Below are 23,830 nucleotides of genomic sequence, written 5' to 3'. Positions count from 1 at the left end.
TTGACGGTCTAGGGGGATTCTCAACTCGGCGACTCGGAGACCTCCGTGTGTCCGAAACAACATTAAATTTGTACACCGCCCTTCACCCAGAGATTCACGGCATAAAAATACAAAGCTCAATTCAGATCACATGTAGCCTCTTGTTTTAAAACAGCTGCGCCGGTTGCCGGTTCAACTCCGGGCCCAATCCAAGGGGCTCTCGTTGGTGTTTATAACCCCCAAATATCTGAAAGACAGCCTCCTTCCCTGCAGGCCCTCTGGGGTGCCCAGATCGGCAGAGGGGACACTCTGGGTTTGTTATGAGAAAAAACTGCTCCCTTTCCCCCTTATGGGGTATTCCAGAGCCCGTATAGAGTCCTTAAGTGGGTTCCCTATTGGTAGGAGAAAATAACAGAGGCCAACCAGAGAATATTGAGAAGCAAGGCAGCTAGTAAGCCTGGTCTTTATTCAAGGAACTGTTGCAACAGGGTCCCCCACTCCCCACACGCAGGAGGGAGGAGAGAACCCAGAACAATGGTGCGCAAGCGGGGCGGGGGTGGAACAATGAGAGGAAAAGGAGGTGGAGGCAGGAAAATGGCAGCGGCGACCGTGTCGGTGGCGGCGTTAATGGCGCCAGGAGGAGGAGGCGGCGGCTGCAGTCCGAGGCTCTCGGCTTGTCCCAGGTTTCAGCTGTGGAAGTATACACACCAGCAGAACTCTCTGTGGAGAATGGGACAGAAACGAAGCTTCCATGCAGCTTTTCATCCTCAGAGGTGATCAGCAGTGCCGCTACTGTTACCTGGAGCTTTCAACCCGAGGGATCAACTACTACTGTGTCGTTCTTCTGTTATTTCCATGGCGAATCATATCTTGGGAAGGATACACAATTTAAGAACAGAAGCAGCTGGGCAGGTGACCTTAACAAGAAAGATGCATCTATCAGTATATCCAACATGCAGTTCCGGGACAGTGGTACTTTCATCTGTGATGTCAAGAACCCTCCCGATATAGTTGTCACAACTGGTGAAATCAAAGTCAGAGTTGTGGGAAAAGATAATTTACCGGTAGTCCTGAGGCTGGAGCATGCCGAGGGGCAGGTTGAGCAACTGGCACGGGGATTGCAGTCACTGGAGCTCTCAGCAGGTGCAGCACAGCGCATGATGGAGGAACAAGTGGACCAACCTCACCCACAGAATCGAAGCACTGGAGCAGGTCATGCAACATTGCCCCATGCAGCCGTGACACTGATTCTTTTGTTTTAAATAGAAATAGAAATACTTTATTGTCACTGTATCACATGTCTGGACCCAGGTGGCGCTGTGGGTTAAACCACAGAGTCTAGGGCTTGCCGATCAGAAGGTTGGCGGTTCGAATCCCCGTGACAGAGTGAGTTCCCATTGTTCGGTCCCTGCTCCTGCCCACCTAGCAGTTCGAAAGCACGTCAAAGTGCAAGTAGATAAATAGGTACCACTCCGGCGGGAAGGTAAACGGCGTTTCCGTGCACTGCTCTGGTTTGCCAGAAGCGGCTTTGTCATGCTGGCCACATGACCCGGAAGCTGTCTGCGGACAAACGCCGGCTCCCTCGGCCTATAGAGCGAGATGAGCGCCGCAACCCCAGAGTCGGACACGACTGGACCTGATGGTCAGGGGTCCCTTAACCTTTACCTTTATCACATGTTTACAGTGAGAATAAATGAGCCCCCCCTCCCCCGACAATCTCTCAGTCCTTGTCACACTCTGTGTGTACCACCAACCCCAAACATCAGCTGCAATGTTGCTGTCTTTCATTCAGCAGCCTCACGGCCCATGGGTACAAACTGTTCTTTAACCTGTTGGTGTGGCTTATCATGTTTCTATATCTCCTGCCCGAGGGCAGGAGATTAAAAAGGTGCTAGCCAGGTTTGAGCCTTCCTTGGTTTTTGTAATGTTCCTCTACCTTCCTGCCTTGCAATTTCACCTGTTGTTTATTATACTTTTGCGATTTTTTTTATACTCCTGCTTAGTGGTTTGCACAAATGGTGGCAGCAAGCCTAATTGCCCCCCCCCCAGTCCTTAATACATTCCACCATGTTTGCCTTTGTTTTTCACCTGACTTTTGAATTAATTTCCTTCTTTTTTAATATTGTACTTTAATGCTGTGTAAAGCCATACTGTGGTGCGAAGCTTGAATCCATGGGTTTCTCTGTCATGCTTTTATCTTTGCTGTGTATCCACTGTAAGCATTTTGTTTAGAGGGAGTATTATTTGAATGTCAATTAGTATAGCATCATATCACTATGTTAGTATTACTTTAAGAAAGTGCCTTTTTGTCAATGTACCAATGAAAAGACCAACTGTTGGCTTTTTGAGCATCTGCGAAAATAAACCTAAGAATTTCTTTAAAGCCAAAAAAAACACAAAAAAACAATGGTGCGCAAGCCCTTATATAGGCTCTTGAAATTGCCCACCCTGTAGCCCAAGACCACCCCCAAAACATCATACATAAATCACAGAAGGAGGCAGTCTTCAGCAGAAATCCTGTCTGCCAGGATAATAATAATAATATAATAATAAATTTTTATTTATACCCCGCCCTTCCCAGCCTGAAACCGGGCTCAGGGCAGCTAACACTAATTAAAATCACAGCAAAAACATGAAAACAATCAATTTAAAATACAGATTAAAATACAAATTCAAAATTCAAACTGCAGTCTCATTTTCAAATAGCCCACCAATAAAAGAATGAAGCATAAGTATCAAACAGAAACCCACCCAAAGGCCAGGTGGAACAGCTCCGTCTTGCAGGCCCTGCGGAAAGATGCCAAATCCCGCAGGGCCCTGGTCTCTTGTGATAGACTGTTCCACCAAGTCGGGGCCAGTACTGAGAAGGCCCTGGCCCTAGTTGAGGCCAACCTAGCATCTTTGTTGCTCAGGACCTCCAAAAGATTATTATTTGAGGACCTTAAGGTCCTACACGGGACATACCAGGAGACGCTGTCCCTTAGGTACGAGGGTCCTAAGCCTACCTGATAATGGTCACTGATTGCATTGCCTGGGCAGCCTGGCCATTCTTTTCTGATGGTTAATACTTTAGTTTCTGAGTCCAGGTCACAGGCTTACTGTGTTGTGGTTGTTCAGTCGTTCAGTCGTGTCCGACTCTTCGTGACCCCATGGACCAGAGCACGCCAGGCACGCCTATCCTTCACTGCCTCTCGCAGTTTGGCCAAACTCATGTTAGTAGCTTCGAGAACACTGTCCAACCATCTCATCCTCTGCCGTCCCCTTCTCCTTGTGCCCTCCATCTTTCCCAACATCAGGTTCTTTTCTAGGGTGTCTTCTCTTCTCATGAGGTGGCCAAAGTACTGGAGCCTCAACTTCAGGATCTGTCCTTCCAGTGAGCACTCAGGGCTGATTTCTGTAAGGATGGATAGGTTTGATCTTCTTGCAGTCCATGGGACTCTCAAGAGTCTCCTCCAGCACCATAATTAAAAAGCATCAATTCTTCAGCAATCAGCCTTCTTTATGGTCCAGCTCTCACTTCCGTATATTACTACAGGGAAAACCATAGCTTTAACTATACGGATCTTTGTCGGCAGGGTGATGTCTCTGCTTTTTAAGATGCTGTCTAGGTTTGTCATTGCTTTTCTCCCAAGAAGCAGGCGTCTTCTAATTTCGTGACTGCTGTCACCATCTGCAGTGATCGTGGAACCCAAGAAAGTGAAATCTCTCACTGCCTCCATTTCAGGCTTACTGTATTCATACCCAAATACGCCCTTCAGACAGGATTTGCAAGCAAAAAGGCAATGGGATGGCTTTCCCCATTTGCCTCCCTTACTGCAGAGGAATATCTGAGGTCAAAATGGCTTCAGGATTGCTCTCCTGTACTATTTCAGAGACGTGGTTTATATACTTATGCATGTGTTTGCCTTGTACATTTATGAACATTTATTTTATATTTGAGACCTTAGAATTCTTATAACAGGGTTGTTTCCCCGTCCTCGGAGGCTCAGGGGGTGACGGGTCCCAGAACAGGGCCTTCTCTGTGGCGGCCCCTGAGCTGCGGCACTTTTGAGGTCCTGCGAGATCTGGCAGGGCCACAGTCGCTCACGCTCTCCTTCTTCCTCCTCCTCGCAGGGAGCTCTCCACTCGTACGTCTTCCTCATCTTCGCAGCCCTCCTCTTCGTCTTCTTGATCTTCACCTACATCAAGGTGCCTGAGACGCGAGGGCGGACCTTTGACCAGATCGCCGCTACATTCCGACGGACGCCATCATTGCTAGAACGAGAGGTCAAGCCGTACACGGAACTGGACGAACTGAGCCCGGAAGCCCATGGGGGTGTGGGGGTGGGCTTTTGGGCAGGCGACGAACCCTAGCGCCCATAATACACCTCAAATGTGGACCGTGGTGTTCGGGGTGGCTGGCAAGAGGTACCAGGACCTGCCTAGCACTTTAATGGTGCCACAAGCCTTATTGGCGTGTGGTCAGCAGAGTTGAACCCAATTTATTTCTTCGTTTCTTTGTTTTTATTAGGTCAGTTTTTAGCCTGGATGCGTTTTTAATTTCTTTCCCTTTTTTTTTTAAAGAAAGAAAGGAAAAACATTAATAAAAAGCAGGGTGGGCATTGTGTGTGGGGGGGGGAGAGACACAAGGCCCCTCGCCCCGCTTTCTTTGTTCCGGAGGACAAGAAGTTTGTTGCGTCGAGCCAGGAGCCACGAGTTCCGATTCTGTAAATAAAGGATCGTGGGGGATTGGCACAGAGAGCGGATGCCCCCGGGGGCCGGCGTGCTATCGAGATCCAGGAAATGCGTTCTCCCCAAAAGCAAAGTTCAAAGGCAGAGTCTGAAAAGGGGACGGTGTGGTGGAAGTAATTCCGAGGACAGGCGACTCAATTAATCTTCTCTCCGATATTCGGGTTATTTATATGTCGACTGCCATTTTCCCATCGAGCCAGGGCTCAGCCCTGACTTACATAAGCAGTTGTTGTAGCCGAGAAGAGTGCCCCAGAGCATGTGCTGAGTTCTTTTCCGCTCACACCCTAAGGAGCCATGCTCGGGCCTGTCCCATCACCCACTTTTGGGGTGTGGGGAGGAGTCGGGGCTTTTAGGCCTGGGGGCTGACCCATCTCCTACTAGAAATTAAGAACTGGAGGGTGGGTATGAATAAAAACATCATTGGATGCTCATGGAGAGGTAATACGAGGGAGAGGTAATATGGTCAGTAGTGACGTTGCTGGGGTCTCAAGCCCCAAACCCCCTTTTTTGGCCTGCACAGTGGTTGCCTAGCAACAGCATCAATGGCCGCCCTGGCTGTGCTTAGCGACCACCGTGTGTGTTGCCTAAACACTCCTCCGTGGAGTTGTCTGTGGCGGGGTGAAGTAGGGCAGGGGGGTCAGAATACAGCTCAGAGAGGGAAGTAAGGGTGCAGACCGAAACCCCGTTCCCTCCATGCACTTTAATCAGCGTTGGTTATGGGAACTGTAGTTCGGTAATGGTGCTGAGTCCTTGGAAGACCTCCCCCCTGGCCAGGTCCATTCCCAGAGTGGTTTAACAATCAATTCCTCTTCATGGGGGACTCTGGGAATTGTAGTTCCAGGACAGGGACTAGGGTGTGTGTCTCCTAACGACACTCAGCATCTGTTACAAACTACAGTTCCCAGGATTCTTTTGGGACAGCCGTGACTGTTTAAATTGGTATCACTTGTGTTTTCAACAAGAGTGGGTGCAGAGAGGAGGATGTCACCCGTTCTCCAGCTTTGAATGTCAAGGCCATCTCGACGGATGCGCCCAGCAGCTTATTCTGTGGTTGTGGAACTCCCTCCCGCGAGGAATATTAAACCACCGGCAAGGCCACTTTGCGGAGGATGTCACAGCAATTGCTTCCCCCCAGGACACCCCGGGAATTAAGTTTTCTAGCGGTGTCGAGTTTTCTTTGGCAGAGCGGCCTGGTCTCATGGTTACTTTGGTTAGCGTGTCGGCGCAGAGGCGCAAAGAAATGCAACCGGGGGCACGCCATGAATAAACCAAGAGGTCTCACTATGGGCAGAATCTCAAGTTACATGGGTGGACTTCCTCTTGTGCAACGGGATTTCACCTCCCTCCATCTACTCCAGAGGGTCCTGCAAACCTTCCAGAGCAGATTATGAGGAAGCAGGGAGAAGATGGAAGCCTGTTGCTCTTGAGAGCGCATGGACAGCGCATAGAACCCTGTGGTTTATAGGTCTCTATGGATGGTCCATAGCAGTTCTAAAAGGCTTCTCGTGTGAAGGGAAGCTGTGGCAAGGATTTCCCCTTTATTTCAGTGTGGCTTGTTTTTAGGGTCACATATTTTTTTAAAAAATTCCTTCCAGTAGCACATTAGAGCATCGCTGTCAACTTTCCCTTTTTTTGCATGAAATTCCCTTAATCCAGCACCGTTTCCCACTGCAAAAAAAAGGGAAGGCTGACAGCTATGCCTTAGAGAACAAATAAGTTTGTTATTGGTATGGGCTTTTATTTTAAAAACAAACAAACAATCTTAGGTGATTGAGTCAGGGTGTGGTTCATCCTTTATTACCGTCACCTGATCAATGTTATCAGTTTGATTCCAAATGTATAGCTTGGTCTTCTGGGAGGTGAAAAGGTGATTTGCTTGCAAAACAAAAACGGAAGAGAGAAATCCAGGAAGGCCTCTTGGTCCATTGCAACCCGAGCTGGTGGGAAGTTGTAGTCCAAATTATCCGAAGGGCACCAGGTTGAGAAAGGCTGGCGCACGTGTCCATTCTCTTAAAATGGCAACAGCGCCCACGTGAGAGGTGCCGGAACTGAGTTTCAAAGCCCAACCCCACACCCTACCTTAAGGGCAATACTTGGGAAGGTGAAATGACAGGTTCTCTTCTAGACAGAACAGCTGCAAGGATATGTATTTATATCATTTGGCATTAATCCTAAATGGCAAGCATTAAACCACAGGCTAACCCAGTTGTTTTCAGGTATCGCCAACCTGGTTTGAAACCATTGGTGGTTTTCACCCTAAGCCTCGCAAGGACGTCTTTGAACAGATGCCGAGCATGGGAACACAGGGTTTCTTGGCTGGGAGCGATGGAAATTATGAAGGGATTTTAATTTTGTAGAACAGGCCCCCGTGAAGCTGTGCCATCGGAGTCCACGCCATCTTACAAATCCAGACTTGAACACGTGTAGTGAACTTTCTAGTGGTTTGAGCTTTGCGCCGATTCTTCAGCACTTTTTACCATGGCACTTACACCCCAAGAGGGCTAGGACTAAGGTGGGCTTTTAAAACAAGAGCAAATGGACTGCATCACTCCATAGGCTACGTTAGCCGCCCAGCACTCAAAATACTAAATGGAAGCAAGAAAGGGGAGGGCAAAAGGACACCCACTTTGTAAAAAAGGGTTTCCCTTGGGACTGTGCAAAGGATTCTGTTTTCTGCGTATTTAATCGGAGGAAGAGACTGTCGAGATTACAGGCATGTTTGTGTGTGCGTGCGCATGTTAATGTTTGTATTTCCAAGGAAAAGAAATATTTGTATATAAAGAATAGACTCTTACACGGCTGTTGCTTGCTTTACATTAGTTCTGTCCAGTTCTAAATATTTAATGCATAAGCAATCTGTTCAAAAAAGTAAAAGGAACAGGATTGTTCAAAATACCAGACAGATAATATGGGGAGTCGAGTCTGTGCTGATTGTGCAGCTACTTCTTAATATTTTCCTTCTCCAAAGTGAATCCGGTAGCTGGAAAGAAGGGCCTTCTACCTGCCGCTGCTTTTCTGGAAAGGATCCTAACAATGCCACAAGCTTCTTTGGCGATTGATCACTTGATCACTGTGACCTGTTCCTCAACTTTCAAGGAATATTTTACCCCATGTTGCACAACTCCCATTTTGCTCAAGCCCAGGGGTCAGTAAACTTTTTCAGCAGGGGGCCAGTCCACTGTCGCTCACACCTTGTGGGGGGCCGGACTATATTTGGGGAGGGGGGGTGAACAAACTCCTATGCCCCACAAATAAGGTAACCCAGTGATGCATTTTAAATAAAAGACATTCTACTCATGTAAAAACACATTGATTCCCGGACCATCCATGAGCCAGATTTAGAAGGTGATTGGGCCGGATCCAGCTGCCGGGCCTTAGTTTGCCTACCCATTGCTGGACGTCTTTTTGCATATGAGCAGATAAACTGGCTGTACTCTCTCCCACCCTCTAAAGAGTCAGTTTTTGCTAAGGAAAGAGCAACTGGGGCTGCTTAATTTTGCTGGGCCTTTACAATACATGTATTAGCTTGAGCCATGTCACCGGCCCATGTACTCTAGCGGTGCCTACTTGAATTAACGGCAGCTCCCATGTCTTTTAACTGGAGATTGAACCCGAGACTTCCTGCATCCAAACAGCACCCTCTACTCCTGAGCTAAGGGGCCCCTTCCCAGCGACTTAAAATTGAGATTATCCCAGCAAAAAAATGATGTTTCAGTTATATTGGACCCCACAATGTCTTTACAGGAAGGCAATATTTATTACTGGTAGATGCTGGAAGTGCAATGCTGCAAATGCCATGTTGAGGCATATGGTGTGGGCATGTCCAGTGAGATCTTCAAGGCGTGGACAATGACATAAGATCAGACCAAAGACCCATGAAATCTAATATTCCGTTCCCACGATGAGCAGAAGTCAGCTGCTTCTGGGAAGTATGCAAGCAGGACCCAAATGGAATAGCACTCCTGTCCTCAAAAATTGGTATTCAAGAGTACAGTGACTCTAATAAAATATACAGCCATCACAGCTAGTAGACACAGCTAGTAGATTTTGTCTTAATTCCCTTTTAAAGCCACCCAACTGTGCTCACACTATAGATTTGTGGTTTTAACTATGCACTGTTGGAAAACAGTACTGTAGTTCCTTTTGCCTGTCCCAACATTCAGGTTCCTTGGTTAACCTTCTTTGGGTTCTGGAAAAGGAGACAAACCTTTTCACATTCCCCAAGCCAAACATAATTTTTTTACATCTCTATCATGTCAACTCTTGCACACTTTTCCAAATTAAAAGCCCCAAATGTTCCAGCCTTTCCTGTTCCTTCCACAATGCCGTTTCCGAGATGCAGAGACTAGAACTGTACAGAGTGTTCCAAGCATTAACACACCGTAGATTTAAGGAATTACAATATTGGCTGTTTTATTTTTGATCTTTTGCCTAATGCTCCCTAACATATGTGTTTATCTGAAGCTGAATTCTTTTTTTGCCCCAATGTGCATTACTTTTATCATAATCAATTTATTAATTGCTTTCTAAACCACCGTCTCAAATTGATGCATACTAAATTAAAAAATAGTTCATAGAGATCCTTTTGAAGCACTTCACAATCCCTTCATTTTTTTAAACTTTGATTTATTTGCATTGGATTCTGCTGACCACTTAACTCCAGATCTATGAATGTTAAAAAGCACAAATCCAAATTCAGATCCTTGGGGCACCCCACTTCTTACAGCCCTCCATTGGCAGAACTGCCCATTTAATTCTACTCCTTCTGTAGCTTTAAGAGGACCTGTTATCCGATCCCATGGCTGTGAAATTTGGTGAGGAGTCTTTTGGACTTCCAAAAACTTTTGACAAGTGCACAACAGGTGGCATTCAGCCAAGTCCTCAGAGGAAAGCCACTGAAATTAATGAACCTAAGATAGTAATGTCCATTAATGACACCTTTGCAGAAGTGATGCCGATTCTTTTTCAGCAAGACTTCTGTTTCCTTGAAAATTTCGTCTTTAATCGAAACATACATTAAGTTTCCCAGAACACACATTAAGCAAAGTGGCCTGTAATATCCTGGGCTACCTTTTGTTAAAAAAAAAAAAACCCCACTTGTGTTACAGTGGTCACTTTCCTGTTTCCAGGTTCCAAGGCCAAACTTAAGAGACAAGTTACATATTTGGTGGCAGACCATAAATTTCACATTTGAGTTCTTCTAGAACTCTGGGGTAGGATATGATTTGGACCAAGTGGTTTTTTTTACCAACCATGGTAAAACACACTGGACTTGGGCTACGCTCCAGGAAAATGATTTTTGACACTACCAGTGGTTACTTAGGTCTGATGCTTTCCTGCTCACCACATTAGCAGGAAGAGCAACTTCCTTTTTGCAAAAACACTCCCTTGGGAAGCAGTAAGTTAAGCAAATGTAAAGTCCTTTTATAGGCTGAAGGAGAGTCCTGCTACTACAATAACCACTACATTATTGTCTGCACTTGAGGAAGTTAGGTGCCACCTTTCTAATAATTTAGCAGCCTAGTGCTCCCTATGGCATTCTCCCTACTCCTGGAGACTCTCTGACCTATCCATCCAAATGTCGGTTGCGGCCCCTCTGCATAGTACTCAGCAACACTTTGGTGCCAGGCCCTATTCTCCACTTCCTCTATGTTATTTTTTAAGGATTACGGGGTAGGTTTTAGGATTCCTTAAGATCAAGATGCTCCACAAATGCCCTCACCAAGAGCTGTGGGGTAAAGGACAAAGCAGCACCCTAAGGTAAAGTTTATTTCCTTGGAGTGAGGGAAAGAAAACACAAGGGACACGAAGTCTGTGCAAATTTTTTTTTTACTGACGCCCAAACTGCACACAATGGTTCACACAGGGTGTTCTTCAACAATGGGGGAGAAAAAAGTAACTGAAGATTCAACAGCCAGTTTATTTTTCTCAAACTGGCAAAGCTGTGGGAGAGGGAAGACAAACCCCTCAGAAGGTTTTTAAAGCAAAGCGAGTTATCTTTTTGGTCAAATTCCCCCCCTCGGGTTTACTATTTTTTTTTTTTCACATTCAGGGCTTCAACAGCAGCAAAGGGGGTATTGGTGAAGTTTGGGGTCTCTTCAAGTGCAGGATGAGGTAACTTGGGTTGTAGGCACATTGAGGACACCTGTGGAGGGGGAAAGATGTGGTCAGAGGGAGAAGGAGAAGCTGGAAGCAGCAGCCTTCAGGGAACAGAAGTTGTGGGGATCCATTTGCAGAATAGGACAGAGGGGTGCTATTCCCACAAGGTAAATAACAAGCTCTGGCAGAAGTACAGAAGTTATGGGGGCATAGTTCAGACTGCAGGAATGCAAGTTTTAAGCATCAATGTTTCCCATAAAAAAAACCTTCAAAATTGTAGTTTATGGTGAGAAACAAAAGCCAATCTGAATTTTCAGCAAGAAGAAGTGTTAATCCCTCTTCTCAGATATAACCCCTCAAGCCTCTCAAAGTGTCTTCTTGTGCCTTTGAGAGCTTAGAAGTAATTCAGGAGGTGTGACTTCTCGTTCCTTTGCCATGCAGTTCTTAAATGCCATACAGCTCCCTTTCAGAAGAGGCTGACAACCAGAGGCAGGGCCCAGCACATCATGCCATCTTTACTTATCCTTCACTTCTGAAATCATATGCCCAGTGAAGCGTTATGCCACAACAGTAGTGGAACCCAAAGGAAGGGGAAGAAAAACTAGCTTGCTTCGGGGATTTAGGAGTTTCCATTCAGACTGTTTCCTAGCAGATGTAAGGCGCACAAGTGCATCAAATCTGGAAACCTTGGCAGACTACTAACCTTTAAAGTCTCATCCAGCTATTAGCAGGCCTTGAGCCAATTCCTCTGGCTAACCCACTTCACAGGGTTGCTGTGAGGAGACCACTTATGCACTGCCTGGGTTCCTCGGATGGCACAATACAAATGTATGTATGAGATCAACAGCATCTCTTTCAATTTTAGCATTCCTGCCCAGCCGTCCTTACCAGATCACAGCTCTTGGCATCCCCTCACCGTGTGCAGGTTCATCACGCCAGTAGGGCTGGGGCCAGCTCTCCCCCAGGCTCAGGTGTTGAGATCTGCAAAGGGGGAAAAAAGCCCTGCTGACAAGCCTGTCCCTTTCTGTACTAATAACTTTACTTCTCTGAAGTTAACTCACGGAGGACACCATGTGGCAAAGGAAAACACGACAGATTGCCAGAAAGACATAATGGCTCTTAGCCATATGCAGCATAGCATTTCGGGTTCCATATTCAGTGGTACCTCGGGTTAAGAACTTAATTCGTTCCGGAGGTCCGTTCTTAACCTGAAACTGTTCTTAACCTGAGGTACCACTTTAGCTAATGGGGCCTCCCGCTGCGCCATTTCTGTTCTCATCCTGAAGCAAAGTTCTTAACCTGAGGTACTATTTCTGGGTTAGCGGAGTCTGTAACCTGAAGCGTCTGTAACCCAACCAGAATTCATGCACCTTGGTTTACAACAGCGAGAGGCAAAACCTGTGCGTCCCCGTCCCCCCCGCCATGCCGTAGGACTTCAACTCCCTGCAGCCCCCGTTCAGGAACATGTCTGGTTACAATAGGGCTTGCTTGCTTGTGTGAATCTGTCCTGGGAACGGAGTACTCTAAGGGAGCTAAGGGCCTTTCACTGCCAGCATCTACTTACATCCACAAGCTGTTGCTGGATCTCCGGCAGTGGCTGGGAGGGACTCTCCTGGGCTGGGGAAGCAGGCTTGCTGGCTTCCACCACTGCTTCTTGAGCCATCGCAGGTGTGCTAGTGGCAGGGGTGTCTCCACCAGCAGCAGCAGAGCTCGGAGCAGGCTGCTCTTTGGTAGCTGTGGTAGCCTTAGGCAGGGAAAAAAAGCGGGGTTAGGTTTCTGACTAGAGGTCGGCATTGACACGCAGGCCATTTTTATGTTCAGTAGTTGAATGCGCATGCAGAGTGCGTAGTTCCTCTGGGTCTACAGAAACCTAGCTCAGTTTATGGATGCCCCTCACCTTTGTCAAAGTAAGGCACAAGATCTTGCCCATCGCACAGCCCTTCTAAACAGTGAGTGGGAGATTTGGATACTGAGAAAGAACAAGGCAGCTTTGCCACATCAGCAGGCAGAGAGGTTTCTTTCTTTAACAGAACCCTGTTTGCATTGTTTACATTTCTTGCGAAGGTTGAGCATAGGAGCCATGGGTATAAATCTAGCAAATGACAGGGGCAGCTCCCCACCTCAGTAAAAAAGGAAAAAGAGAGGGAATTGGAAGTGAAGGAAATTAGTTTTGTCTCCCTGCTTTGTAATATCCCACAGTTGGGACAATCAAATTTGTAAGTAAGCACTGGCTATATTTTACCTCTTTTTCAATTTACAATATCGCGCTTCTGCGCAGACTGCTTCTGTGCATGCGCAGACCGCGCAAACATGCTCAGAAGCTTCCACGCTCTGTGTTGCACTTCCGGGTTAGCAGAGTACGCAACCCGAACGTATGCAACCCGGAGCGTGCGCAACCCGGGGTATGACTGTACTTCCATTTAGGAGAGCAGACTATAACTAGCCAGTTTCAAATCCCACTGCTTTAAGAAGTTTAACCCATGTTTACAGTCAAAACAAAATAAATAAAAAAAATCCTTCCAGCAGCACCTTAGACACCAACTAAGTTTGTTATTGGTATGAGCTTTCGTGTGCATGCACACTTCTTCATGTTTACAGTGTACAGAACACATTGCTTTGTACATCTTTTAAGCCAATGGTTGCAGAATTATCTGGAGAGCTTTGGTGAGCAAGGCTCCTCCTGTTCAGAGCATTTGATGAACACTTGGGGTTAAGAACAAAATAAAAAAATAAAAAAATTCCTTCCAGTAGCACCGTAGAGACCAACTAAGTTTGTTCTTGGTATGAGCTTTCGTGTGCATGCACAATTCTTCGGATACACTGAAACAGAAGTCACCAGACCCTTATATATAGTGAGAGAGTGGGGAGGGGTATGACTCAGAAGGGTGGTGGGAATAGGCGATTGGCTGATAGGTGTGGAAAACCTGCTTCAGTGTATCTGAAGAAGTATGCATGCACACGAAAGCTCATACCAAGAACTAACTTAGTTGGTCTCTAAGGTGCTGCTGGAAGGAATTTTTTTATTTTTTTATTTTGTTTTAAAAATAAATAGATAAGACTTCCCATTTATCTCAGCCATTGAACTTTTAACAAATGCACTGAACAAGGCCGTGTTCTAGAGCTTCCAAAATGACCGAGATGGAAGAACAGAGGCTGGTATTGGTGACCCATCCTATCCATCAGCAGGATCAATCAGTAGTCCCGGGATCTCACCTCAGTTGCAGTCTGGCGGGCGGCAGCTGTTTGCTGGCGCCTGCGCTGGAAGTAAGGTCGGTTGCGCTGGCGCTGGGGCTCAGGACGGATGCCGTCCGCCGGGGCTTGTGCCGCCTTTGTCTCGCCGTCTCCTCCCTCAGTGGTGGGCTGCTGCGGTGGGCGGGGGCGGAAAGGTCTGGAAAAGCAAAGGATAGTCACACTCTGCTTATGGAGCTGCCTCCTCCCAGATGAAATCAGGTCACCCGTCTGGCTATGTTCAGGCATAATTTGAAAACTCACCTGTGCGTTCAGGTCTTTGGAGTATGGTTGGTCCCAGGGCTGTATTACCTGCTGCTGCTTTTATTGACGAAGATCAGTTTGTGGTTTAAAAGTTATTTATGATTAACATATTGTTTTAAGTTGTTAGCCAACCCATTCTCCCTTCTGGGACAAAGGGCAGGATATAAAGAATATAATTAACACATTAAAGAAAGACTTAGAAGCAGGTGGTTATTTAGCAACATGGCTTAAGAACTTAAATAGCAAACTCCTTGTAAACAGTAGCTCCTCAAATGGGAGGTGGGGGAGAAAAGCAATCGGAGGAGGCTGCAGATTTCAGAGCTGAATATGCATCTCCTCTTTAAACTGTTTATGAAATATTAGCAGAGTAGACCCTTTCCCATCCCTTTCAAAAATGCACCTTGCAGAGAGCCGTCGTTTCCATACTGGAAAAGCAGAGGAGCTGCCATATACCTTGGTTTTCAAACAGCTTAGTTCTCAAACGTTTTGGCTCCTGAACGCCACAAACTGTTCTGGTTTGTGAACTATTTTTGGAAGCCAAACGTCCGACGGGGCTTCCGATTGGCTGCAGGAGCTTCCTGCAGCCAATCAGAAGCTGCGCTTTGGTTTCCATATCTTTTGGAACGGACTTCCAGAATGGATTCCGTTTCACTTCCAAGGTACGACTGTACTCCCCTTATTCCTTTAAACACTATGCTGTTCCTTAAAGAGTAGGGGAGGTTCTCCTGTACATCAAGCATGTGAACAGCATGCAAAGAGGACACCTGCCTAATTAACCCTACTCTTTGCTTTGATCATGTGGGTGTAGGTCCCCAGAAGGGATGTTGTGAAAGGAATGATGGTTTGTAACTGAAATACCACCCTTGGTGTTACTGGTTGAAGTCACAGGCGTGGCGGTGCTGCCTGCAGCTTTACCTGCGGTATCTGGGACGGAAGCGAGGGGCTGGGGCTCTCTCACCAGCCTGGATCTGCTGTTGCTGATCTCCCTCAGGCTGGGTGGCATCTTTGGGTTCTGTGCTTTCACTGCCCTGAGGGAGAAATATCACAATGCCTTCAGTTCCTCAGGGTATTATCCCAAACTGCTCTTACCCCGAGGCCAGAAGAGCCACTTAGAACCATTGGTACAATACACCTACAGCAAAGGATGGCAGGTGAACTAATGCCAGGGTACTGGAAGAGGCAAAGACCACCAGCGTTGAAGCAATGATTCTTCAACATCAACTTCACTGGACTGGTCATGTACAGATGTCTGATTATCGTCTTCCAAAGCAACTACTCTATTCTAAACTTAAATATGGATAGTGTAATGCTGGTGGTCAACAAAAGAGGTTCAAAGACTCTCTCAAGCCAAATCTATTTAAAAAAAAATAATTATAAACACTAGCCAATGAGTGCTCCAATTGGAGAACAGCCTTTACCAAAAGTGTCATGGGCTTTCAAGATGTTCAAACTCAGGATGAAAGGGAGAAATGTGCTAAGAGGAAGGCATGCTTGGTAAACCCTCACCGTGGTTGACTCCTGCCCGGAAACCTATGTCCCCACTGTGGAAGGACATGTGGATCCAGAATTGGCCTCCACGGTCTGTGTTAAGACTGTGTTCAAGGAAGACCATCTTACTCAGCTACAAGTGATCGCCAAATAAGCTCATGGCTCAATGATGAAGGCCATTTGCCACAACGACGTTCTATACAAATTCACTTATGTGTAGGGCTGTGTTTTGTGTGCGAGTGAGAGATCACAAAGTGTTACTCCCACAGTGGCTGAATAAAGACTAGATACTCTGCTTCTCCCACCTCTCAACAGGTTCTCTAGAGAATTCCAGCCCCACAGAGGACTCACTTCTGCTGGCTGGGCCTGCTGCTGCTGGGCTTGAGCCCTAGGCCCCCGCACAAATCTCCGGCGGAAGAAAAATGGTGGGGGGCGCCTCCTTCGGGGGCGCTGCTGTACAGCATCATCAGCCCTCTCCCCCTCGCTGACCGTCTCTGCGGCCCCTTCTGTCCGGGTGGCATCCTGTGGCTGTTGGGCCTGCCGGGGCCTGGGGATGAACCTGCGAAAGCGGCGGCGGTTGGGAGCATAGCGGCTGCCCTTCACAGGAACGCCGCCTGGGCCAGTCACATTGGCTGCCTCAGCCCCCTGCAAAAGAAAACAAGGAACACGGAGTGAGGAGAGGCTCTTCCATCACAGTCTTCAACAGCTGGAAGGCTAGCGCCACAGTCCTCTTACCTGCTCTCCTTCCACAACTTACCTTCTCTCCTTCCACAACATCAAACTCCACCGTTTCCCCGTCTCCAACACTTCGGAGGAATTTACGGGGGTTGTTCCTCTTAATTGCTGTCTAGTGAAGTGCAGAGAAGACAACATGAACTTTTCAGGAAGGCGATGTAACTCATGCTACATTATTCTCAAGTTTTTACCAATTCCTGAGTTAAATCGAGAGTGAGACCCTTTTGTAAGCACCAACAACAAAACATACTGGCTACACCCAGGGCCGGCACGTCCATTTAGGTGAACTAGGCAATCGCCTAGGGCGCCAAAATGGAGGGGGCGCTGGCCAGGCTTGGGCGGGGGTGTGGGACGGGCTACCAGCAGCTTCTCCACTGTAGCGGAGAGGTGCAGCTTGCCCCCTACACCACCCCCGGCTCCCGCTAAAGCAGGCTTTGGCGGGGGCGGGGCGGGCGAGCAGCGGCTTCTCTGCTACAACGGAGAAACCGCTGCTTGCCTGTCCACCCCCCCCCCCCCGCTCCCGCTAAAGCAGGCTTTGGCAGGGGGCAGGGGGGGCACCAGAAGATTGGTCCTGGCTAGCACGGGTCCTGGCTACACCTAGTTTCTGGATGCAGCATCGCTCTTCGCTGAGAAGTGGGGAACAAAGCAAATACCTTATTCCCATCAAAGTTACAGAGAAGGCACAAGAACTATATGCTAACTGAATTAACAAACTCTCAAACAATTGGAGATAGCTCTTTTCAATGTTCTTTTATAACGACCAGCGATTAGGAATGCAGGCTTATTTGGCTACTGACGCAAGTTTTAAGAATGGAACATTCTCCCTATACGTAGACAGTAGTCCAAGAAGAACCATGTTGCTTGGGGTTTACAGGAATAATAACTTGTAGCAACTGAAGTTCTTCTAAAGCTTTATCTGGATGGCAATGCTAACCTACCTTAAAAGAGGTAGCTCCTAATCTACAAAAGAGTTGCACATCTATTTAATAAGTTACCCATCCAGTTCAGTAATACAAGCTTCGCATCCTTAAAGCTTAGTGCCCATCTAATGGACATCTGATCACCTAAAGAGAAGGATTTGGGGGGTCTGTCTTTAATTCAAACAATGATTCCCACATCTAGGAAATTTCCTCAAGGAAATCCAGCAGATCGCCATAATTCAGATTTCTGTTTGCTAACTCTTATTACCACATGGAATGAGCTTGTGATTGAGACACAAGCCTACAGTGTAACAGAGAAGAGGGCAAAGAGAATGAACTTTAGGGCGTTTCTTACCTGGTGCACAAACACATCCTCCTTGGTATCATTCCTGTATTGAGGGAAGGAGAGGGAGACAAAACTCAGAATACTGGGAGGGCGAGAGTTCTGGATTTCATGTACGCCAAATGAGGGCTCAAATTAGGGAGTGGGGAGGTATGAGGTCTACAATCCTCTCCCAATTTTAGCCAGATCCCATCTCCCACAGCTTGGAGGCAGGGAATTAACAAAAGGTTTGTGGGGGGTAATACTCCACCTGACCCTGCTGCAATTTGAGTAACGTGCACAGCACCCACAACACAACTTTAACGTGTCTACTCCTATACCAGCCTACAGTCACGGTCACTACCACCGTTCCCACTTGGTACCTCTTCAACTGGGACAGGCACCTAGCTAACCTAGTCTGAGGAAGCCGAGAGAAATGAGACACAGGCATTGTTTTCCACAAGCATAGAAGGAGAACCTTAACTGACCAGGTGATGGTGCATGTGATTGCTGTCTAAGTTTCTGCTGTATGTTATAAGAAGTTTGACTTTAATAAAATACAGAAATTCCCAGTTACAGGTAGGTAGCCGTGTTGGTCTGCCATAGTCAAAACAAACAAACAAAAAAATCCTTCCAGTAGCACCTTAGAGACCAACTAAGTTTGTTCTTGGTATGAGCTTTCGTGTGCATGCACACTTCTTCAGTCAATGGTACTGGAAGGATTTTTTAATTTTTAATTTTGTTTTGACAGAAATTCCCAATTTGACAACAGATCTCGTTTAAGTTAAGCACTGCTGTTACACACACACACCATCTGAATGTTGCTAGCTCTCTGCTCTATCACCTTCACCAGAAATCCATGTCATTGGCACATACTAACAGTGGCTTTCTGCTAGCGTAGCCAGTTCCTTTTACATACAGCCACCCAAAGAGGGCATCATAGCACCAAAACACAGCATGGATAAGCAATCCCAAGTCCTTGGCTGGCTTGCTGGGAGTGTCACAGCTCCGCTTCTTGGCTTAATCAGCTGTTTGTATTAGCCACGCCACACACAGCCATCTGGCAGATTAGTCCAACCAAGCAGCCCAGATTTATAAAATCACACACGAACAAACACAGTGTTCCATTTTTAAGGGGATTCAGTCAAATGCACAAAGGTCCAAGGAAGCCTCTTCTGAGTATTCACATATAGACCTGTTAAGGAGTTCTTGTGTTTCAGTACAATCGTTATACAAGGATGTACTGCAAATCTTGCTCAGGTATGCTCAAGTCTTTCACTAGAGTTATCTTGGGTGGGGCACAGGAATTTTTCTGCGAAAGAGCAGACCAGCTGACAATTTCTGGGTTAGTCTTTGCTCCTGTGACTCAGAGGCTCTCTAGGAGAAATTAAGGAACTGAGAAGCAGCTCTGTTTTGTGGTGCTAGGCTTAATTTCAGGCTCAGTTCACTTAAGAGAAAGTTCATTTTGTTGACGTGCAGTTCTCTTCATTGCTAATTCACAGCTAACATTCAAAACGAACTGAAGACATAGCTACTAGTCAGGGCTGTCTTAAGCATATGCGGCGCCGGGGTGCAAAAATCTGCCCGGTGGGCCCCCCCCCCTTTGCCGCCTCAGCATCTCACTGGCTCAGTTGCCCCCGAACTTGCGGTGCAGATCCGCCCGCAACAGAAGACTCAACTCTCGGGCCCCGGACTCTCGGCCTGGCACCCCTGAGAGCCCAGCGCCCTGCACCCCTAGTGCCTATGGGTAAGACGGCCCTGCTACTAGTCAAGCCTGGCCTCCTTTACATCTCCCTTTTTTACCATCAGCCACCGAAGTGGGAATCTACTGAAGGGGACTTTCTTGTTAAGATTGAATGGTACTGTACTCAGGTCCTGCTTGCACCCTTCCGATAGGCATCTGGCTGGTCACTAGAAGAACGGGATGCTGGACCAGATGGGTCACTGGTCTGATCCAGCAGGGTTCTTTTCTTATGTAATCATTGTCAATTTATTATTTAAGTCAATAAATTTCAATAGATTAAACTACAGTTGAGTTCCTTAAAAGTTTGGTTGTAAAACTCAAGTTTTGCATTTTGTTGATCGGGAGTTAACAGAACTCCAGCTGGTTCTGACCTCCCTAGATGAAGAGTCCATTGCAACCAAGGCTGTTCCTCCTTAGGGAGGAAGGATGAAATGTAAATCATATTTATAAATTATTAAGCATGTAAAATAAAAGGCCCCAGAGTTTCGTGCATCTTCCAAGCCTTTGGGGAGGTAAACAAGGGAGGCTCACCTGTTTATAAATCCATAGCCATTGCGGACGTTGAACCATTTCACAGTGCCCTGCACCTGGGTGGCTGCAAGTCGTTGGCAAGAAAGAAAGAAAGAAAATTAACATGTTCAGAGGCAGATACACTTCTACCCACCTGGTGAAACATCTTTCCCTTCTAAGCACACCTCTGAGCCACTTCCATACCCCAATAATACTCTGCAAGTATTAAGTGTTTGGGTTCAGGTCAGGAGTTCCAAAACAAGCTAAGATTTGCCCCTAAGGCTACCTAATTTTTATTTCAACCCACTACAACTACGCAATTATATACTTCTTTGTTGTATGACCTTGGGGGGGGGGGTTGTGAGTGGTTTAAAGAGGGCAGCATAGAAATGTTTTAAAACAGAATCTAGCGGACACAGTCCTCCTTTCAGGGAATTCTTAAGGACACCCAGCTTGGCAATATACAGTGTCAGCTTCTCTAGGCTTTAAAAAAAGCAGTACACACTTTTAAGTCAGTGGTCAATTCCCTCAATAGACTTTCAGGAGGCAGAATTCTCATGGCTCCAACTTCAATTGCATCGGTTTCAACTGCCAGAGGTCTAAGCCAATGTGGCATAGTGGTTAGAGTGCCAGACCAGTACCTGGGAAACCAGGGTAAAAAAAATCCCCACTCAGCTATGAAACTCACTGGGTAACCTTGGTTCAGACACTGCCTCTCAACCTAACCTACCTCACAGGGTTGTTGTGAGGATTAAATGAGGAGGGGAATAAACATGTATGACACCCTGAGATTTAACAATAAAAGTAAACTAATGGGGGATTTTAGCTCTCTATAAGGCCAGGAAATTTAAGCAAAAACAACTTTTCTCTGAAGCAAGCAACCCCATACCTATTTCTCCCATGAAATGCTAGACACGCCCCCTCTCACCAGCCCCAAGTCAAGAACACTTATCCCGTAAAAGGCTAAAGCACACCATTCGGACATCTCTATGATGGGGGAATAAGAGAGGTGGCACAGTTTAAACTATTTCCAAGGCAAAGGGGTCATATTCCTCTGCCAGCAAGGGAGGAGCCATAGCTTCACCAATGGGCAACATGCATTGCACACCGGTCCCAGGTTCACACCCTAATATCTCCTAATTAAAATTAATTAACACTTGCATTTATATCCCACTTTCAATGAGCTCAAGGTGGCATGTGTGGTGAGGTCCTTCCCCTCTTAAAAGAACCAGGTACGTGCATGGGCATAGCGAGGGGGGGCACAGGGAGCTGTTGCCCCCCCATCAAGAAAAAAACGTTTAGCTGACCAATCACGTCACAGATAGTTCTGCCCCACCCCCACCAAAGCCTGGCTACACCCAAGGGTACATGGAAAGCTATTTCCCAGGACTAGAGAAATGTATCCCAAAGTGTAGCATGTATACCCCTGTGTATTCAAAAGGGTTTCAAAATGTAGAGGGCAAAAAAAACCCTGCAGAATGCAATTCAAACACAAAACAGTATTAGTTAAAACTTTCCCCAAATTATTTCTGCCCAAGAAGTAGTATGCTGGTAAGACTAAAACACTCAAAAGGGGTACACTATTATTGTAAGTTTGGGAACCTAGAACAACAAATTTAGCCAATTGAGGATCTAGGCAATTAAGCCCCAATCCCTTGGGGTAATGGCCCCCACCCCCTCTGGTGTCTAGCCCTTCTGCCCCGCCCGCAAGCCCTTAAGTTACCCCCTGCCCCACACCTCAGTCAAGAGTTTGTTTAAAAGGACTCCCAAAGTAAACTTAGCCAAGTTAGTGTTTTGTCAAATGAGCCACAACCCCTGGGGGGTGGGGGTGGCCGCCATTGCCTAGCCCCATCTCTTCACCCAAATGACTCTGCTCACAGACCCTTAAGACGCCCCTGTTCTCAGGACCTCAAAACCTGCTCTGCCATAATTTAGTCCTCACTTTAAAAAAAAGTGTTGCTATTTAGGGCAGTTAGTGTTTTTTGCCACAGCACTGCCCCTTACCTCAAAGCCTGACCTATATAGCACTTTTCATTTTAAAAAGTGCTCCTAATGCAAACTATCAAGTTGCCCCCCAAAAAACAAGCTGTAACGTTTTGGGGACGTGGCTCCCACCCTCCCAGGACCGCCTCTGCCCAAGTGACCCCACCCACAATCCTTCAAGCCACACCCTTGCCCCAAACCTCGGAGCTTGAGTTTCTCTTAAGCACTTTTTTCATTTAAAAAGGGTTCCTAAAAACTTTGCAAATTTAGTGGGTTCCCCCCCCAAAAAAAGCCCTTGGGAACCTGCCCCACTAGCCCCGCCCCCAACCCCTTAAGCCACACCCCTGCCCCACACATCAGAGCCTGACCCAATAAACACTTTATATTAAAAAAAAAAACTGCTCCTGCCACAAACTTGGCCAAGTTAAGCTTTTTTTCGCCCCAACATTTTTGGGGACCTGCCTTCAGCCTCCCTGACTCATAGCCCCGCCTCTGCCCAAGCGACCCCGCCCACAACCTCTTAAGCCACACCCCTGCCCCACACCTCAGAGCCTGAGTGTCTCTAAAACACTTTTCTCTAAAGCACTCCTACTGCAAACGTTGCCAAGTTAGTGGGGTTCCCCCCCCCAAAAAAACCCACAAACCCTGGGGCACCTGCCCCACTAGCCCCGCCCCCAAATGACCCCGCCCCTAACCTCTTAAGCCACACCCCTGTCCCACACACCAGAGCCTGACCCAATAAACACTTTATATTTTAAAAAAACTGCTCCTGCCACAAATTTGGCCAAGTTAAGCTTTTTTTCGCCTCAACATTTTTAGGGACCTGCCTTCAGCCTCCCTGACTCATAGCCCCGCCTCTGCCCAAGCGACCCCGCCCACAACCTCTTAAGCCACACCCCTGCCCCACTAGCCCCGCCCCTAACCTCTTAAGCCACACCCCTGTACCACACACCAGAGCCTGACCAAATAATCACTTTTTTTAAAAAAAAAACTGCTCCTGCCACAAACTTTGCCAAGTTAAGTGTTTTTTTTTCGCCTTAACGTTTTTGGGGACCTGCACCCCCCCCCCAGATTGCCTGACGCCTAGCCCCGCCCCTCCCCGGTGACCCCGCCCACCGCGCCCCTCCCTCCCCCCGCTCCAGAGCTCCGCGCTGGCCCCGCCCACCCCTCCAAGCCCCTCCCCTCGGGGGCTCGCGGGGCAAACGGTTCCCTCGCAGGGTCTCCTCCCTCCCTCCGCGCCCCCGCCCCCTCCCCCTCCCCTCCTCTCACCTAAGACGCGCTTGGCCGCCTGGCTCCGAGCCGCTCCGCCTGCCGCGGGTGCCGCGGGTAAGGTCGCCGCGGGCGGCGCGGGTTTGGCCACCCCGGCCGCGGGCTCCCCCGCGGGGCTCTCCCCGGGGCCGGTAACGGCTCCTCCGCCGCTCTCCGCTTCGCTCAGCATCCCCGCCGGCTGCGTCCGCCTCTCCGCCTTCTCCTCCTCCTCCTCCGCCTCCTCCTCCTCCTCCACCTGTTGGCTGCCTGCCTGCCTCCCTCCCGCCTGGCAGTCCCGTCCGTTGGTGCCGCCGCGGCCGCCGCCGAAGCGCCCCCTCCTCCTCCTCCTCTCCGCGCGCCCGCCCGCCTGCCTCTGCCTCTGCCTCTGCCCGCCTCGCGCCCACGGACACACCCTCGCCCCTCGCGGCGCCCAACGCCCAATCAGCAACGGCCGCCGTTCGCTCGCACGCCCGCGCGCCCTCCGGCCAATCAGCACCCCGCACCTGCCTACCGGCCGCGCTGACCCCCCCCCCTTTCCCCTTTTATATACAGATAAGGCGAGGGCGGTGCGTGCGGGGG

The 23,830-nt window shown here is 48.0% G+C and overlaps 2 protein-coding genes across 3 annotated transcripts in view; one reads left to right on the top strand and one right to left on the bottom strand.

Annotated features, from left to right (window-relative positions):
* The window catches only part of SLC2A4 (solute carrier family 2 member 4), a 50,224-nt gene extending 45,428 nt beyond the window's left edge, over nucleotides 1-4,796 (top strand). The window contains exon 11 of one of the 2 annotated variants that reach the window (XM_033170063.1): nucleotides 4,093-4,796. In XM_033170063.1, the coding sequence (XP_033025954.1) occupies nucleotides 4,093-4,332 (240 nt within the window). In that variant the 3' untranslated portion in view covers nucleotides 4,333-4,796. The remainder of the gene's footprint in view (nucleotides 1-4,092) is intronic. The other variant, XM_033170064.1, reaches the window with a different exon arrangement.
* Nucleotides 4,797-10,521: 5,725 nt separating this feature from the next.
* YBX2 (Y-box binding protein 2) lies at nucleotides 10,522-23,598 on the bottom strand. The gene is made up of 10 exons (XM_033169764.1): nucleotides 23,273-23,598; nucleotides 20,042-20,105; nucleotides 17,800-17,833; nucleotides 16,547-16,636; nucleotides 16,141-16,434; nucleotides 15,217-15,329; nucleotides 14,023-14,197; nucleotides 12,374-12,553; nucleotides 11,698-11,790; nucleotides 10,522-10,855 (listed from the first exon to the last, which is right to left on the bottom strand). The coding sequence occupies exons 1-9, from the start codon at nucleotides 23,439-23,441 to the stop codon at nucleotides 11,740-11,742; spliced, it is 1,170 nt and encodes a 389-aa protein (XP_033025655.1). The 5' UTR covers nucleotides 23,442-23,598; the 3' UTR covers nucleotides 10,522-10,855; nucleotides 11,698-11,739.
* Between the last annotated feature and the right edge of the window lie 232 nt (nucleotides 23,599-23,830).

This window comes from Lacerta agilis, chromosome 14 (genome assembly GCF_009819535.1).
Source record: "Lacerta agilis isolate rLacAgi1 chromosome 14, rLacAgi1.pri, whole genome shotgun sequence".
Classification (NCBI taxonomy): Eukaryota; Metazoa; Chordata; class Lepidosauria; order Squamata; family Lacertidae; genus Lacerta; species Lacerta agilis.
Note: the sequence above shows the minus strand (reverse complement) of the source record. Positions and strands in the feature narration are given on the sequence as shown.